The sequence below is a fragment of the Phaethon lepturus genome, unplaced genomic scaffold (genome assembly GCF_000687285.1).
Source record: "Phaethon lepturus isolate BGI_N335 unplaced genomic scaffold, ASM68728v1 scaffold48252, whole genome shotgun sequence".
Classification (NCBI taxonomy): domain Eukaryota; kingdom Metazoa; phylum Chordata; class Aves; order Phaethontiformes; family Phaethontidae; genus Phaethon; species Phaethon lepturus.
In genome coordinates, this window is record NW_010526472.1 from 10,673 (window position 1) to 26,454 (window position 15,782).

Here is a 15,782-nt window from a genome sequence, read left to right on the forward strand (position 1 = left end):
ATACTGTGGTCAAAGAAAAGATGAAAAGTCAGAGATCTGTGACTGAGGGAATAGTACAAATCTAAAACTTCTGCTCCTCGCTTTCCTGTTAGAAGATGCATGTATTATTTTGCATGTCTGTAGATTGTGTTTGAGAGTATCTGCATGTCAAGCATAGTTTCTATAATTTGATATTTCTTTTAAAACAAAACAATCATGGAAAAATGATCAATTACAGGACATTTATTAATTATAATTAGAATGCATGCTAATCAACTGGCCTTTTAATGTGAATCAAATGTTGGTTTAGACATTCAAGATTATTAATAAACTCATCTTACAAGTCAAAACTTTGTAAAATAAATAACCTGTTTCTAATGTAGAAACCCTATTCTAAAATACATTAAAGATAACTGATCACTTAAAACACTTTGGGTCCAGTGTTGTGTCTCTAGTTAAGTACCAGAAGTCTGGGCAAGGATCTTCCTGTCTGGATCTTTGAATGCCCAAATTAAAGCTAACTTTCTGGTCTGGGTACAGTAAGTTCTGTATTTTGCACCGTCTCCAAAGAGACAGTTTCCAAAAGAATTCAACTAGCACTGTAGCATTATAGCTTAAGATACTGTATGAAAATTACTATTGCAAAAATACTTTATCATTAATTCAGGGATTGTGATGTATTATGGAACCCCAGCATGATCTGCATTAGAGACTTTAATTGAAATACTGAATACTTGATGCTCCATTTGGAGTGCAGGTACTTTGTGGTACATAGTTATTAAAGGACAATATTGGACTGTAACTGGTGAGGTATCTGCAGAGCCACATTGCAGTTTGTAAACAATAATCTGAAAACAGCTTTGTCTCAAAATCATAATAAATTGAATAAACCAGTACAAGGGAGAGAGTGAAATACATGTTCTGTAGGGCAACCACTGCACTTTTGCAGCATCAGTTCTCCCTGCTGCATGTTACATGGTACATATCCATGTATAAAAAGTTTCTGTTTCATCATTTTCATTTTGCTTTTATTGCTCTCAGTCTTTGACTACAAGGTAAGGAATAAGGCAGCAGTTCCCAAAACATATGAAATTAGGCACTGGAACTCTGACAACTTGCGCAGGTTTTGCTCATTTCCTGTTTGTAACTCTGAAGCTGGACAGAGCACTTGTACATTCCAAATGTGTTCAGCAGCAGTTGTTGGGCCTTGGACTGAACTTCCTCCCATTTAGATGAACTACCAGGAACTGGAAAATCAAGAAAATAATTGATAGAACTCAGTCCTCAAGAAACCTGGACAATCCAGCCGTTTCCATATTTATCACAGCGTTATCAACTAGAATATCTTTGTTCACACTCATTTATTAATTTAATATTGGTCTGTGATCACTATGTACTCTCTCTATATTATTTTACAGCTCTAGGTCTATATCCTCTAACTAGAATCACATCTTGATAAAACTTTATGTGTTAGACACCACCACCCCCAAAAAAATTGAGCTTTCTTACTAAGAATTTATATTCATGGTACTGTTACATGTCTAAATCAGCACGTTTTGGCAAAACATTTACTTCTCATATATCAGATTGTTCCATGTTAGAACTTCACTCTATCTTTCCCTGGACAAAATAAGGGAATTTTTTAGGAGAAATCCTCCCCTCCCCCAAGAATCTGTACTGGACGTTTCAGTATGAATATATTTTCTTTGCACAATTTTCACTTACACTGTGTCCTTCTAGGCCAATGAGTTCTATACCTCGCTGCACAAAACCATAATTAGTTGATTTTTTTTTTTCCCAGAACAGTATTTCCTGTTGCAACTTAAATAATAACATGAAGAAGAGAAAGCGGGATTTTTTCCTACACTTAGATTTAATCTAAAATTATGCTATACAGCAGCTTACCTAGTTGCAAGTGGACTATGGCAGTTGTTTTTCCTGCAGTGAGAGACCAAACATTTAAATCTTCTATAGAATAAACATCTTCAATTTTCATCAGGTCTTCCTTAATGCGATCCACATTTAAATGCCTTGGAACTCCTGTGATACCAAACATGAGATAAAACCGTCTTATGCAAACTCTCAGTGGCCTTTAAAAAATGACAGATCTCAATGCCAAGAGTTTATAACTTGTGCTGTTTGAGGTGATTAGTAACTTCCAAGTTATCAGTAGAGAATAATACGCAAATTGGCATGTTAAGTCCAGTATGGATACAGAAGTTGTACAGAAATTGCTGTGTTGTCTCAAATGTAATTTGTCCTGTCCAGAATCTGCTCTCTGGCAATAGCCACCATTAGATCCTTTAGAGTGGTGTACTTGTGTAGACAACTTCACTGCAAACTGCTTTGACCAGACTCTAAGGTCAAAATATAAAAAAAAAAATGCTAGAGCTTATCTCCTGCTGTCTCCTGAAACTTCTCTCTTTGGGTAACTGGTGTAATTTTTAAGTGGTCATAGTAATCCATCTGTAGTGGACTAAGACCTAATGACTTTTGTCTTATAGCATGGCATCTTTGCAAATCAATGATTGCACTGACCAAGTCCTTCTGGACGTAGTATTTTCAGCAGCTACAGCACATCTATAGCTTCCCTACTCCACCCTTGAGCCGTACGAAGAGCAGAATCAAAATTTTAGATGATGAACAGGAGCTCAAAAACTAGTACAAAAATACTGAACAAACTCTGTTTCTGAGTATTGTTTCTATCATTGCTTTCACTGCTTAACTTTCAGTTTTATGCAGTCTGGTTATATATACTATGAACAGTTCAGCCACTTGCTTCTCAAATGTCTTCAGAATTTTTGGATAACTCCTCTCTGAACCTGATGCCTTACTGTCCTTTAAATTATGTTAATTCCATTTCCAGTACCATCTCTTTTGAAAGCTCAGTGTCTAGGATTGTCTCATATTAAACAAAATTTTCCTTCTAGTGAAGACTTAACAGAAAATTATTTAGCTGATAAATAACTAGCTAACTGCCTGGTATTATTTCTACAGCCTTCTTTTTCAGGAAACATGGACTTAAATTTTTGTATCTCACATCATGCTATTGATAGACTTGCATGCTGCCTTACAAATCTATATTAAAAGCTAGAATTTCATTGTTTGTGTTAGATAATCATTTAAGTTTTTAATCTAGCATTCCTAGTATAATGCTGAAACTTAAGTTAAAATTAGTACTGAAAGCTGATACAACTCCAAGGACCCTGATGTTATAGTGGTGATGTCAACATAAATGCATGTCCATTCTCTGGAGATCCTCAATTTGAGTTGGAAAAATTCCCTAGCATAAAGCCCACTTATCATCACTTCTAATGACATCATTAATGAGATTTTTATGACAACTGGGATACCTATGCAAACAGCTACAACTCAAACATCTGGAATCTGATACACCATTACTTTGTCTTCTCTGCTTTCTTCACCTAAATCTTAGCTATTGTCTTGGAGCTAATTGAGGTTTCTTAAGCAAATTTCACTATTTTTGCCATCTCGGTGAACTTCCATTTTGTTGGATTTATTTTTTTTCCTCCTAAATGACAGCAAAAGCACTTGGCATTGAAGATTTTGAGGTCCTTGATTTAACCTCCTAAAATAATAAAAGTAAAGTCAATAATAGCTCACATGAGACAGCTAGGAAGGTACAGCTAAAACCTAGGATTTTTTTCCCATCCCTAACATTTTCACTTTCATAAGGTAAAAGTACTAGATCAAGCAGTAATAGTTGGCATGTTAGTTATAATAATGCAAAGAATGTTGCTGGCATCTTTCCCTCTAAGTCACCACATGCGATAAGATTCTTAAGCTTATGTTCAGCTTTTTCTTTTCCTTTTTTTTCCCTTCTTCCTTTTTACACCACTCTTTACTTGTAGCATCCCCTATGCTAACAGTGGAAGCACACAAGTAATACAACAGCACTTGTGGAAAAGGTGAAGACAGGACAGGTGTGAACCATCTGTCCAGCCATTTGGCCTAAGCTTTCTTCCTCCTTTTACATGCATTCACATTCACTTTGACTTTGCAAGTAATTAAAGTGTAGAACTGAGTCTAGGCAAATGTTCACTTAGTTTAGCTGACAGCCACTTGTGGACACACAAGAAAGTTCTGTACGTTTCACTGCAGAGGTCAAAGACACCTAAAGACTGCTGCAGCTTAGATGATCCATCAAGAACGAACAGACTAAAGCAGCAGCAGCATGAACAGGTCCTCAGACACAATGCACTTTGTTAGAGGTGGTGATCATGATGTTCGAAAAAGTGCCAATGCTCACTGGTATTTGACACGTAAAGTACTGCAGACTGTGCACAGATCTTACCTTCCAGAATAATAACTCCTGTGTCACACAGAATTCGAACTGTTGTCAAAACCACCAGTATGGAGAATATATATGTACATATAGGATCAGCAATCTTGTATTCTGGCTGCAAGGGAAGAAGTTCCAAAATGTTAATGGATGTATGAAAATCAGCTCACTAATAAAAATGTGACTCAGAAAATGCAGTTACTTCTACCTGCAACTTTCATGAGCATTTCTTCTTATTTGAATAGTTACCAAATACATGATAGTCTTTGCTTATTTGCATGAATGTATGACACATAATAGAATATCACAAAGTATTTTTTAATAACTTACAAGAACAAGTCCCTTTTTAATTTAATCACTGGAGTTGAAATTTTAAAAATTCCACCCTGCAACAAAGACCGGCCATTCCTTACCTTAAAGCGTATGATGTATGCAGCTACGAGCACACCAATACTTTGTACCAGGTCCCCAAGGGCATGTACAAATGCTGCTCTCACGGCGAGGCTGCTGTGACCATGGCTACTGCTGTGGGCTGTGTTAGGAGAGTTCGACTGAGTGACGTGAGAGTGAGGGTGGGAATGGGAGTGGGAGTGAAGGTGGCCAGACTGATTCAGCAAAAAACCCATTCTGAAAGTGAAAGAAGAAAAACAGTCCAAGAAACAGGCTTTAGGGTTTGGTGGGTGGGGTGGGGTTTTTTTGGTTGCTTTTTTTCCTTTTTCTTTCCTTTTAAACCAAAGAATTGGAAAAGTCATACTTGGTATCTTTCTTGTCTTATTTATGCAAATGAAGAGGCCCAGCAAAATTACATCCCATGAGAAAGTTACAGGCCATGAATGAAATGGCAGCTTATTCAGAAATACATTTATGAGTGTTAATGGAGAGAAAGGGGGATCTTACATTAAGTTAACTGCAACACCAACGGCTGCTGTAATCAGCATGATATCGCCATTTATTTCATAGTCCATATGGATAGTTCTTTGAACAGCTTCATACAAGAGGAATGCCATAAGGATATAGACCAGCAATACACTAATGATGGCTGACAATACTTCTGCAAACAGAAAGGAAACAACATTACAAAAGTGAGTCTTAGACCTATTTGTATTTCCAAATTAGAATGTGGACAGAGTCTTAATTACTTTAACTATTTTATGCATATTATAACCCTAATGCACAACTAACAAGTGCGGAAAATAAAACTCTCAAAATAGGATTAACAATGGAGTTTGTTCTGATCAACTCCTTCACGCGTTGCTGTCAGTATATCCCTCAAATTATGTTTTCTCTGAAAACGTCTGCACAAGCAATGACTGTGACTTCTTCAGACAACCCAGAACTTTTGCCTGAAAAGTCGCAGACAGACACGCGGGCCTGTCCACAGGAGAGGAAGATAGGTGATCTCAAACATCACCAGCCCACCTACAAATAAGAGAAAGTTTGTTTTCAAGTGTCCATAGTATTAAGCTGGATTTAGAAATTACTTTTATATATCCTTTTTGTATTTAGGATGGAAGAAAAGTTATAAAAAGATTAAGGAACTGAACAGTACAAACTTGTCAGACATCACTCTTAAGCTTCTTGGCATATGTGTACATTAGTTATTGCAGATTTCAGCTATAAGGATTGATTAATGTAAGTTTCTAAGTATTGCTGTAATATGCTGTTTTAACATTATCTCATGTTTACCAAATACTCATATTTCACAAAACTAAGAGTGTTATGACCAACACTTTGGTGTAGGAATTTTATTTGATCAGCAGGGACTTTCAAAAGAGCACATACATGTAAATAAAAAGAAAAATAGAAAGTTAATAAAAACTCCTAATATTTCATTGTCCTGCACCTTCCACTGCCATTTACGTCTGTGGAAAGTGGTTACAGCTCTCTACAAGGTTTGGGCTGTTCTGAAGTGAGATAAATGGGCCTGAATCTTTTATGGGTCTGGACCTTAGTGCTGTCTGCCTCAGTACTCGAGTCATGAAATTGGGCTGGTAATAGTATACATAAACCCGAGGAGGATGAGTCCACACTACAATTTTAAGGTCCTACTATAAAGAATATAGGTATTTTCAAATGGGTCACTAGATTCCTTTTAACATAAACATTTTACCTTCTAGTTTCATATTCTGAAAATTATTACCCTGCTGCAGCTGAAACTTAAAAAAAAAAAAAAAATTGAAGGCAAGATACCTGACAGAGAAAACAGTGGCCCAGTTAAAAGACTGTCTAAGTTAAAAGCAAGTTAATACGAGGCTTTACAAAAACCACTGAGAAAACCTTAATGCTAGCTCCATTGTATCGCATGTAAATCTGCAGCCATGCCTGAGTAATCTGTAATCGTTATGTGTAATGCTCATTACTGTCACTTGCCAGATGGATCACTGGGATCTTAGCCATCCTGTGTGAATTCAAAGATCAGAGTTGGAATTAATTTACTTGGAACTGTAATGCTTGTTCTTCTCCCTTGTTCCACACATTGCCCTGATTTATTCCCCAGTAAGACTCTTGGCTGTACCATAGCTTTAAGAATACTGAAATTGCCTCATTTGTCCCTCTGCTTTTTATCTGTCAGCGTGTAGTACAGCTTGGTTACTTCAGAAGGTATCATTTCTAACACAGAACTGCCTTTATTTTATTTATTGAATATTACAGTAAAAAACTGTATAAGCGTTTTAATACCACCAAAATCACTTGGTCCATACACTGAATTTTTAAGACCGTTATGGGAGAAGAAACTCACACCAACGCATTCAGCTGTTCGGTAGTGTGTCAATGCCTGGACGAGTACCAGCATTACCAGGCAGTAACAAGGCTCTGAAAGGCAACTGTCACAATCTCAGATGATTTCAGAGCAACATGAAAATCCTGGAAATAGCCATGCAAGTGGTAGTGTTCTTTACAAAGCAAGCAGATTATTCAGGGCAACAGCCTTAAAAAAAAAAAAAAAATACATTGCTTAGAAGGTTTTCCAGAATGCTTTTTAAAAAATTTGTGAAGCCATAGCACATTAGCATTTACCAGAGAAATAACATACTGTGGTTTTGCAATCTAAACCCATGTTTTCTGCAGTGGAAACCAGTGTTTTCTTTCCAGTTTCTTTCACAGAGTCATTGTCATGTCAGCATTGTAGATTTGTGCTGAGATCTTTCCCTTCTTGTGAAATGAACCGTGCACTGTCTCAGTGGACTGACTGATTCTGTCATTACTAACATTGTCTCTGCAGCAATGGAAAAATGCCAGGTTCCATATCTATGATGAAATCTACCCAGTGTCTTGCTGAGAAGGAGGTATCTCCACTTGGTGGTGAAACAGAACTATTTTTGGCCTCAAGAATATAATCCTTTTTAGACAAGACTGCAGTTTCCATTATTTTGTCTTTTCTAACCCAGTCCTGAACCTGTCAGCTTCCTTTTCACCACTGAAAATGGAATAAAACTGCAGATGGAACATACATATTATGTATTCAAAGAGAATTCAAATAAATGAAAACTAGCGCCTATTTCCTTCTGGAATTTGACTAGACAGCTAACAGGTCTGTTGTATTTGCAATGTAATGTTTAGGGGAATGAGACTGAAAATTCATCGTTATGCAAACAAAAGTGATAACAAGCACCAGAAACATTGTTCCTTAGAATGTTTTAATGCTTACTGTATGTATAGACTATCTTAAAACTTAATGCAAAGCAGGTCAGCAAGAAGATAGTTCTTGCACATATTGCCAGCTTTAAACAAATGCTCCACATTTTTCTGTGACAGATGCTCAATGTGTACTCTATTTTTAACATTCTGTCATGTTTTAACATCTCGCTCATGAAATTCAAGCTATTGTTCAGCTCTTATTATTTGCTGACAAGCTTCTTACATACATGTTACATAGAAATACATGTTACAGCGAGGATACACCCTACAAGCAGCTTTGTTCCATTGACAGCATTCACTGATGTGTGAAACTGGGCCCTTGGGCCACAGCATTCAGATTGGGTGCCTAAAATCAGGCAAATAAATTTCACAAATATGACTTTAAAAACTGTGCACAGTAATTTTGAACCATCCCATCTTCGGTACTTGCAGAGCCTAGCTCAAGGTTTGGAAGTCTCCTGCAGGGCCTTTACCCACTTCCCCCTCCTCACTGCAGCCACAGAAATCACCCCCAGGCTCTATTCCTCTTCCGCCTCCAGAGAAAGCTGCACTGCTGCTAGTCACACAGAATGGCTGAGGTAGAAAGGAACCCCTGGAGATTGTGTGGTACTCCTCAAAGCAGGGTCAACTACAGCAGGTTGCTCAGGGCTGCATCCAGTTGGGTTTTGAGCACTTCCAACTGTCGAGACTCCACAGCCTGCTCCAGTGTCTCACCACTTACTGCCTCTGGGCAGCAGAAAAAAAAATAGTAATTGTTGCAGAACTGAGAAGCTGCTCCCTGCCTTCTTCAGGGAAAGGAAACTGAGAAGCTGCTCCCTGTCTTCTCCAGGGAAAAGATGGTGGGCGATACGGACTAATTCTATGGGCCAGATCTGGCTCATGGGCCACCACTGTATCAGTCTGGCCAGCATGTATCTTGGCAGTAAAATGGGGGGAAAAAAAAAAAGATACAGAAGGTGAGGTGGCAGGAATCCTCAGGGATTTGTGTTTGCAAATTAATTAATTGAAAAGTCAGTGAAAATTTACAGAACTGAGTAAGATTTTAATGGTTGAGTAAGTTTCATTTATTTTTGTTAAGATTAACTCCTGTTTTAAGCTAGGCCAAGACATGCTCAATGTATGTACTATTTGGCTTTAGAAAAGTTACAAAGACATATAAACTACTCAAATTATTTTTAAATAGTCTTAAAGTATGTATAAATGCTAGCAAATATCCTTCTGGAGAGTATGAGCAAATGCCAGGGGCATACCTACAAGGTCAGATTTCAGTATTAGGAGAGCTCCCATCACAAAATTAAAACTTCTTGAAAGAAAAGTTTGTAATGGGAAATGCTGGCATTGTTAATACTTTCTTGCTAAAGCCCCGAAGATCTTTGCTAGTGTACAGAGTTATGCATTCATGCATTAGTGACTAACTGATGACATATGACTAGGAGTGATGGAGTTGTTGAATTCTACTGCTGTTCTAGCAGCCAAAATAAGAATTGCAAATAATGACTACACGAGACTTTGAAATTCCTTGGAAAATATATGCTATAGAATATATATAGCAGAGGTAGCAAAATGTGACACTAGAAATCATCTATTTCATGAAAAATAAAGGTTGAAGCCTTTGTTAAAATGTCTACAAGACGTGCAGCTGTATACTATGAATTATTATATCCAGTTAGAAACCACATGAAAACATCCTTTATCATAATTACATTTCCAAACAGGAAGTAATGAATCCTGAAAATATGCTTCCAAGGTTTAGTACATACTTCTGTTTATACTTCTTTTTAGAGACACATAAAATGGACAGAGGTTAAGTAACTTACTGTATTGCAAACCATGGGACACTTTCACCTCTGCTTTGTGTAGTTTGGGGACTCCCAAGAGGAATACTGATTTATGTGGCTTCTGGCAGGGCAAAGCTCTCTGATAATATGCTCTACAGAACTTCTTACTTCTGGGTCAAGATACCATTTTTCCACATTGAATAGGACCTTTTCCCAGTGTCGTAATTCTGCTGAAGTCAATGGGACCTCATAAATCCTGGGCACTGGCAACAATCAGTTGTGAACAACAGCTGACTGACATGTACAGCTCCTGCACCAACAAGCTGCTCAGTGTGTCACACAAGCAGTAACAGTGGTACAGCAGTCAGTGACTAAAGAACATGTTCCTCTTGCTCAACAGCCTCAATTGCAAAGCACAAAGGTACACAGGGGCCTGACCTAATGCAACAGCCCAGTAACTATGGATGGGCTGTGAAACACAGCTGTATATCCACCCTTGTTCTTGCTGGGGACAGCTTCCCCCCTCTTTAACCCTTTTTAAACTTTTTAGGCCATGGTTCATTTGTAGAAAGTCATATTTACAATGTCATCATGTATCCAGTTCCTCTTTAAGATGGAAGATGAATCAAGCATTCAGAATTTACCACTGAATCTTTTAAGTCCTAGTTCCACAGAGATGGAGAGACTCATCCTGCTCCTAGTGAGTGAAACTCTGACATGAAACTTCACTTTTGGCTGAGGTTTAAAATTTAAAAAAATATTTTTTTTATTATCTATTTCCTTGTGGCAATACAACCTATGTAGTAGATCCACAATGGCCAGTGAGAGGACATTTGAGTCAGTGTGTTAAACATGAAGCAACTTTTAGGTTTGTTGCTACTTTCTTCCTAGTTACCTTCTAGAATTAGGTGATCTTGACAGTTGTTGCTTAAAATACTCTGTTAATAGCAAAAGCTGATATCTACATACCTAAGCGATGAAATCCAAAAGTGAACCTCTTTGTGGGAGATTTTGCAGACAGCCAGAGAGCAAGCAGGGTCAAAATAATACCACTAAGGTCAGTTAACATATGAAGTGCATCTGTCATAATTGCGAGACTGTTAGCAACATATCCACCTGAAAACAAAGTTGGAAAAGTCAGGACGCATAACATTAATGATTCTAGATAATATCCTCTTGGCACAGCTTACAGTTATTTATTTTCAGAACAGTGCATTAAGTGCATGAGAGCCCTTCTTATAACTACTAAACGGGTTTTTTTTTGCCATTACAATCAAAATGCCAGGCTACGATTTAAAGCTACCATAGTTACAAGTGCAGTGACTTGTGCTTTCTGTTAAGAGTGACATAGAAAGGATTCACTCCTGTTATTCTCACACACACTACTTGCATCATAACATTTGCAAGATCAGGTCCAAAACAGTTTTGTATCTTTTCTCTATATATTATTGCATATATGCTTAATCAGCTAATCCTTTTATTAAACTACATCTGTTAAATATTTTGACATTATGGAACAGGGACAGAAATCCAGTGACCCAATGGCAAGGAAACTTACCCTGCCCCCTTTTTATTTTTATGACATTACCTTTTAACGTTCATTACTCTCTGTCCTGGCAGGGGTGTATAAGTTCTGCCAATATATATAGCAGACAATGACTTTTACTTGCACAGCATTTTTCTTTGTTATTTATTACCATAATTTTTTCTCCTAATCATGAGCTGCATTGAGACAAATAACCTCAGATCAAAGGTTATTTGTGTTCCAATTCAATTGCTAATGCTACTATTGGATGGGTGGGAGATTTAAACAATGCACCTCTCTCTTAAGCATCCCTTATCCAAACGGGAACCAAGGACAAGCCGCGTTGGCTTCCATATGCATGAAGGTAAGCCCATTTTCTCAGAAAAGATCACAACCTTAGTGTCAGCTCAGCTGTGATTTAGTTTCTCTTTTTACCTTGAGATTGTCATTCAGCTTGTAAATTCTACTGAGCAAAGCATCGCAGCTGGTGTGCCATTTGGCAGGCTTGAGGCTCCAGCTAACATTTTGAGTAAAGGTATCTTCACGTACAGTTAAAACTGACTTAGGGAAGAGGCTGACGATGAGGAAATAGCAAAGGGAAATTCACAGCTGATTGCTTTCAAGACCTAGTCATAAAACATACGTGTGTGTGTGGCTGTGGGTGTATGTGCACACCTGCAGACAGAGCTACACTCTCCTCCCCAGCGAGACACAAGCAGCAGGCTGATACTGTAGCATTGCTTGTACTGTGGGTAGCTATCAAATACACCACATTTCAATTAGTTCCTTTCCTCCATCAACCCTTCTTCAATTGTTCATAAGTTTCTAAGTTAAATTCTTCTGAGGCTGAAATTTTTCAAAGGCCATCACAGCTCAAAAATAATGAGTTTTTAAGATTTAGCAATTCAGCATCTTTTTTAGTAAAATGAGTTACGCCTTTCCTTTCTGAATTGTGTTCTCACGTAACTTAAAAAAAGATGACTTAGAAATGTACAACTCAGCCTCTTTTATAATCAACACAGAAGAAACAATAATTTATGTCAAAGGACATTCAATTCAGTAGTTTACATGTATGATCATTTAAAATATGTATGTTAATTCACATGTATTAATTTTGAGAATCACTTCAGTCTAAGATGAATCAATTCTATTTCAGCTAGCCTCTCATTAAAGACTTCAAAAATAAAATTATAAAGAAAGAATTCAGGTACTGAAGCTAATCATAATGAGCATGTGGATTAAGAAAACATAACTGAGATTTATTTATAAAATTCTGAAATCAAAGATTCTCTGTTTCCAAATGTATTGGTTCATTGCTTGGTTAAAGGTACTGCCTAAGGGCTGTTCAAACATGATTGGCAACTTGGAAAAAAAAGACTATAACCTTTACAAATAGACAGCTTGATTGCTCACCACTGGTTTCAGTGACCCATGAAGGACAGCAGTCTTCCTCATGGAGGATCAATTAGAAATCTCTAAGCATAGCTGAAAACATCAAAACCCTGTCAGAAAAGCTAACTTGGACTCGCAATATGTTTTTCATTTCTTGATGCAAAATGGTTCCCACAAAGTGTAAGTTGTTATCTGACTTCTACAATGACTGTTCATCAAATTAAACAGCAAACACTGAGGTAGGCTGGAGTAATGAGCTTGACTATGCTTTGGAAAAAATATGCTAATCAAGATTTCACAAAAAAGCTGCTGAAATGAGATTTCCTTCATCTTGAAATCAGTAACAGACAGCCGAAAGATTTTTTTACTGAACAAATTAATTGTCTGATAGGGTATTCTGCTTTTTTCTCAGAAAATCAAATCTGTCAGAGATCATAGAATGTCCTATATGATTCCCAAATACCTGAGCTACAGATCAATTCAAAAAGTTACAAAAAACAGACAAAACACAATACAGGGATGGAATGAAATAAATTAAACAGGTAAGGCACTGACCAAGACTTGAGGACTCCATCTTTAATTACTTGTTCTGCTGCTGCTAACTTGTCCTATGAAAAGTCATTCAGGTCAAGATCCGCAAAAGTACAGAGATACTCAAGTCCTCCATATACCCTCTGTGGAGGTTGGATGCCTGAATATTTTATGGGTCTGCCCCTTCACGCTGTCTGCCTTGATGCCCAAATAATGAAATAGGGCTACCAACAGCATACATAAACCTGAAGAGGACGACCCACCCTACAGTACTAACACTTTGTACAGACAAAAACACCACCCTGAGCTGGGCCTGCAGAAGTCCTGGCTGTAAGGGAGAAACAACAGATGATGTGACAGTGATGAGAAGGTATTTTTACTCTCAACACGTATTATTTCTAGAGCTCTCCCTGCATTAGCTATGGAAAGGTTCACAATAGCATGAATCGGATCCACAGCCCCTAACAGATACACTCTTAGTGACTTCAGCATCAAGCTGCCAACAGCTCAGGCATTCAGTAAAGGGCCCTTCAGATGAACTAACCTCAGCATATATCAGAACTCTGATATAAATACAGTCAAGTAAAATCACTCTCATGTTAAAGGATGTCTGTGTCTGAGATAGATACAACACTGTGTTGCTCATGAAATTTACCTGAGTTCGTGCTGAACCAAAATGTCAGACTAAAAAACGGAGCCAGGGGCCAAATGCAGGCATTCAAACAGATCGCTGCAACAGGTTTGATGCAACGTGCCTTATCTGTGATAAGCTGATGTGTTGTGACGGTATTATTAATGACTAACCACACACTGAGAAATGTTGAAGGCCAAAAACATTTTTTTCCATTAACCCACGTTCTTGAAATAAGGCCGCAAATAAAACTGATGCAGCTATAGTCACTATTCTAGTCTGTCTCTGAATCTCCTACAGATTTTTTTTCTACATATGTGGGACAAACTATTATTTACACTTGAGCAATGACTTTGCTCCCTATCCATCTTGTAGAAGTTTCTGTCTTAAAGATACAACTCAACAGCTGTCCTAGGACAAGTGATCCAAGAGCATGAGCTCACTTCACATGAGCAAATGTCCGATCTTCAGTCATTACTGGCCAAATTGCATAAGGGAGGAGGAGAAGGGTGTCAGTCCCATGTTACTACACCTGAGGCACCTCTGTTCTTTACTTCCAGAAAGTTTTTGTGACTTGCTTCTCCCCCCACCATTATGGCCAATAATTCATCTGATTAGCTCAGACTTAGAGTTGTATGTTAAAATGAAAACAATTTAAAAGCAATTAATTGCTATAGTTGCTAGAGAGACCTGGCTCAACATCCACGTCAATGTACTGGCACTGTGTAATGCTCCCCACTACTTCAGATCAGGGGAAAGTGGATGAGAGAGTTTAATGGCTCTTCAGGAGGCTGAGTAGCACCAGCAGACATTTGCCCTGATGGCGTGGATGTAGCCTAGAGACAGATGGCAACAGGACACTTCTAAGTGAACAGAGATTAAAAGATAAATACTATCCTTTGTAAAAATGATTAGATAATGGCGAAGGTATAATATTTAATAGCTCATCTATACATCCAAGGGATCTTCGAATTTAATTTTATTTCAGGCCTGTGCTTTTATAGTCTATTAAATAAAGCACAGCCGTTTTGTACAGACTGCTGTAGAATGCACAGGTTCTCTTCAGCCTGAACAGCACATGATAGCATGTCTTTATGAAGGAGCAATAAAAACTGATCTTGAGCACCGTATTCATTCTGACCAACAACAATCAGATGCTTATGTAGGAACAAATTTCCAGGTAAAAACCCACCATACTTCTGCCAAGTACTAACAAAAAAACAAAAAAACCCCACAAATAATTTCATCAAGCTACTTGGTATTCTTACGTGTTGTAATGGGAAGTGTTAAAGTACTTTTATAGACTTCGCTCATATGATTGATGTCTGGATGGAGCATATGCTAGTCCAGAGCATGGCAGGACCTCAGGATGTTGTCAAGTGAGTGGCTTCTTCACTGGGTTGTTACCAACAGCTCAGGATTTGTCTTTTCAGTTGTAAATAACAGAGTGTATTGCTGTATCTGGTGAGTAAGTACACATACCCCCCAGTATTAGTTTTGTTATGGTAAATGTCACACTTGGAAACTCTATTTCCCTCCTCTTCTTTTGGTGCAAACACAGCAAGATTTTATGGCAGTAATTAAAAAATACTGAGGATAAAATTATTCATCTTCTTTTATTTATGTCTGTAATAAAATGCCACTTCTTCCTTGCTAAAACCGTAATAAGAGAAATTTACTGGGAGAAATAAAAACCATAGACATAGAAAAAAAGCATATTCTATGCCATCTGGGTGGATTGACGAGATTCAGGTAAGGGAAGTTGCAAAGTTCTCTTTTCTTTTCTTGCATGGAAAATACAGGTGGACTTTGCTCCTTCTCACTCTCTGAACTTGCAGCTAATCTCTCTGATCTCTCTAAATGACAGATGGTTTCTCTTAGTAAATAGGTAAAACCAAGGCCGGAGCAGGGTAACAGGCTGTGAGGCGCCCGCGCCGCAGAGACGGCAAAAACAGCCCCCGACTCACCTATCAGCTCCCCCGTCATGAAGAGGAGGTAGAGGAG

At 37.9% G+C, this 15,782-nt stretch overlaps 1 protein-coding gene across 1 annotated transcript; it reads right to left on the minus strand.

Moving 5' to 3' along the window:
* Nucleotides 1–878: 878 nt before the first annotated feature.
* Nucleotides 879–15,779, minus strand: SLC30A4 (solute carrier family 30 (zinc transporter), member 4; the record flags this gene model as incomplete). The annotated part of the gene is made up of 7 exons (XM_010283063.1): nt 879–1,226; nt 1,885–2,019; nt 4,295–4,400; nt 4,696–4,909; nt 5,180–5,333; nt 10,669–10,815; nt 15,746–15,779. Coding segments are annotated over 7 exons (945 nt in total), but the record flags the coding sequence as incomplete, so codon positions are not given.
* Between the last annotated feature and the right edge of the window lie 3 nt (nt 15,780–15,782).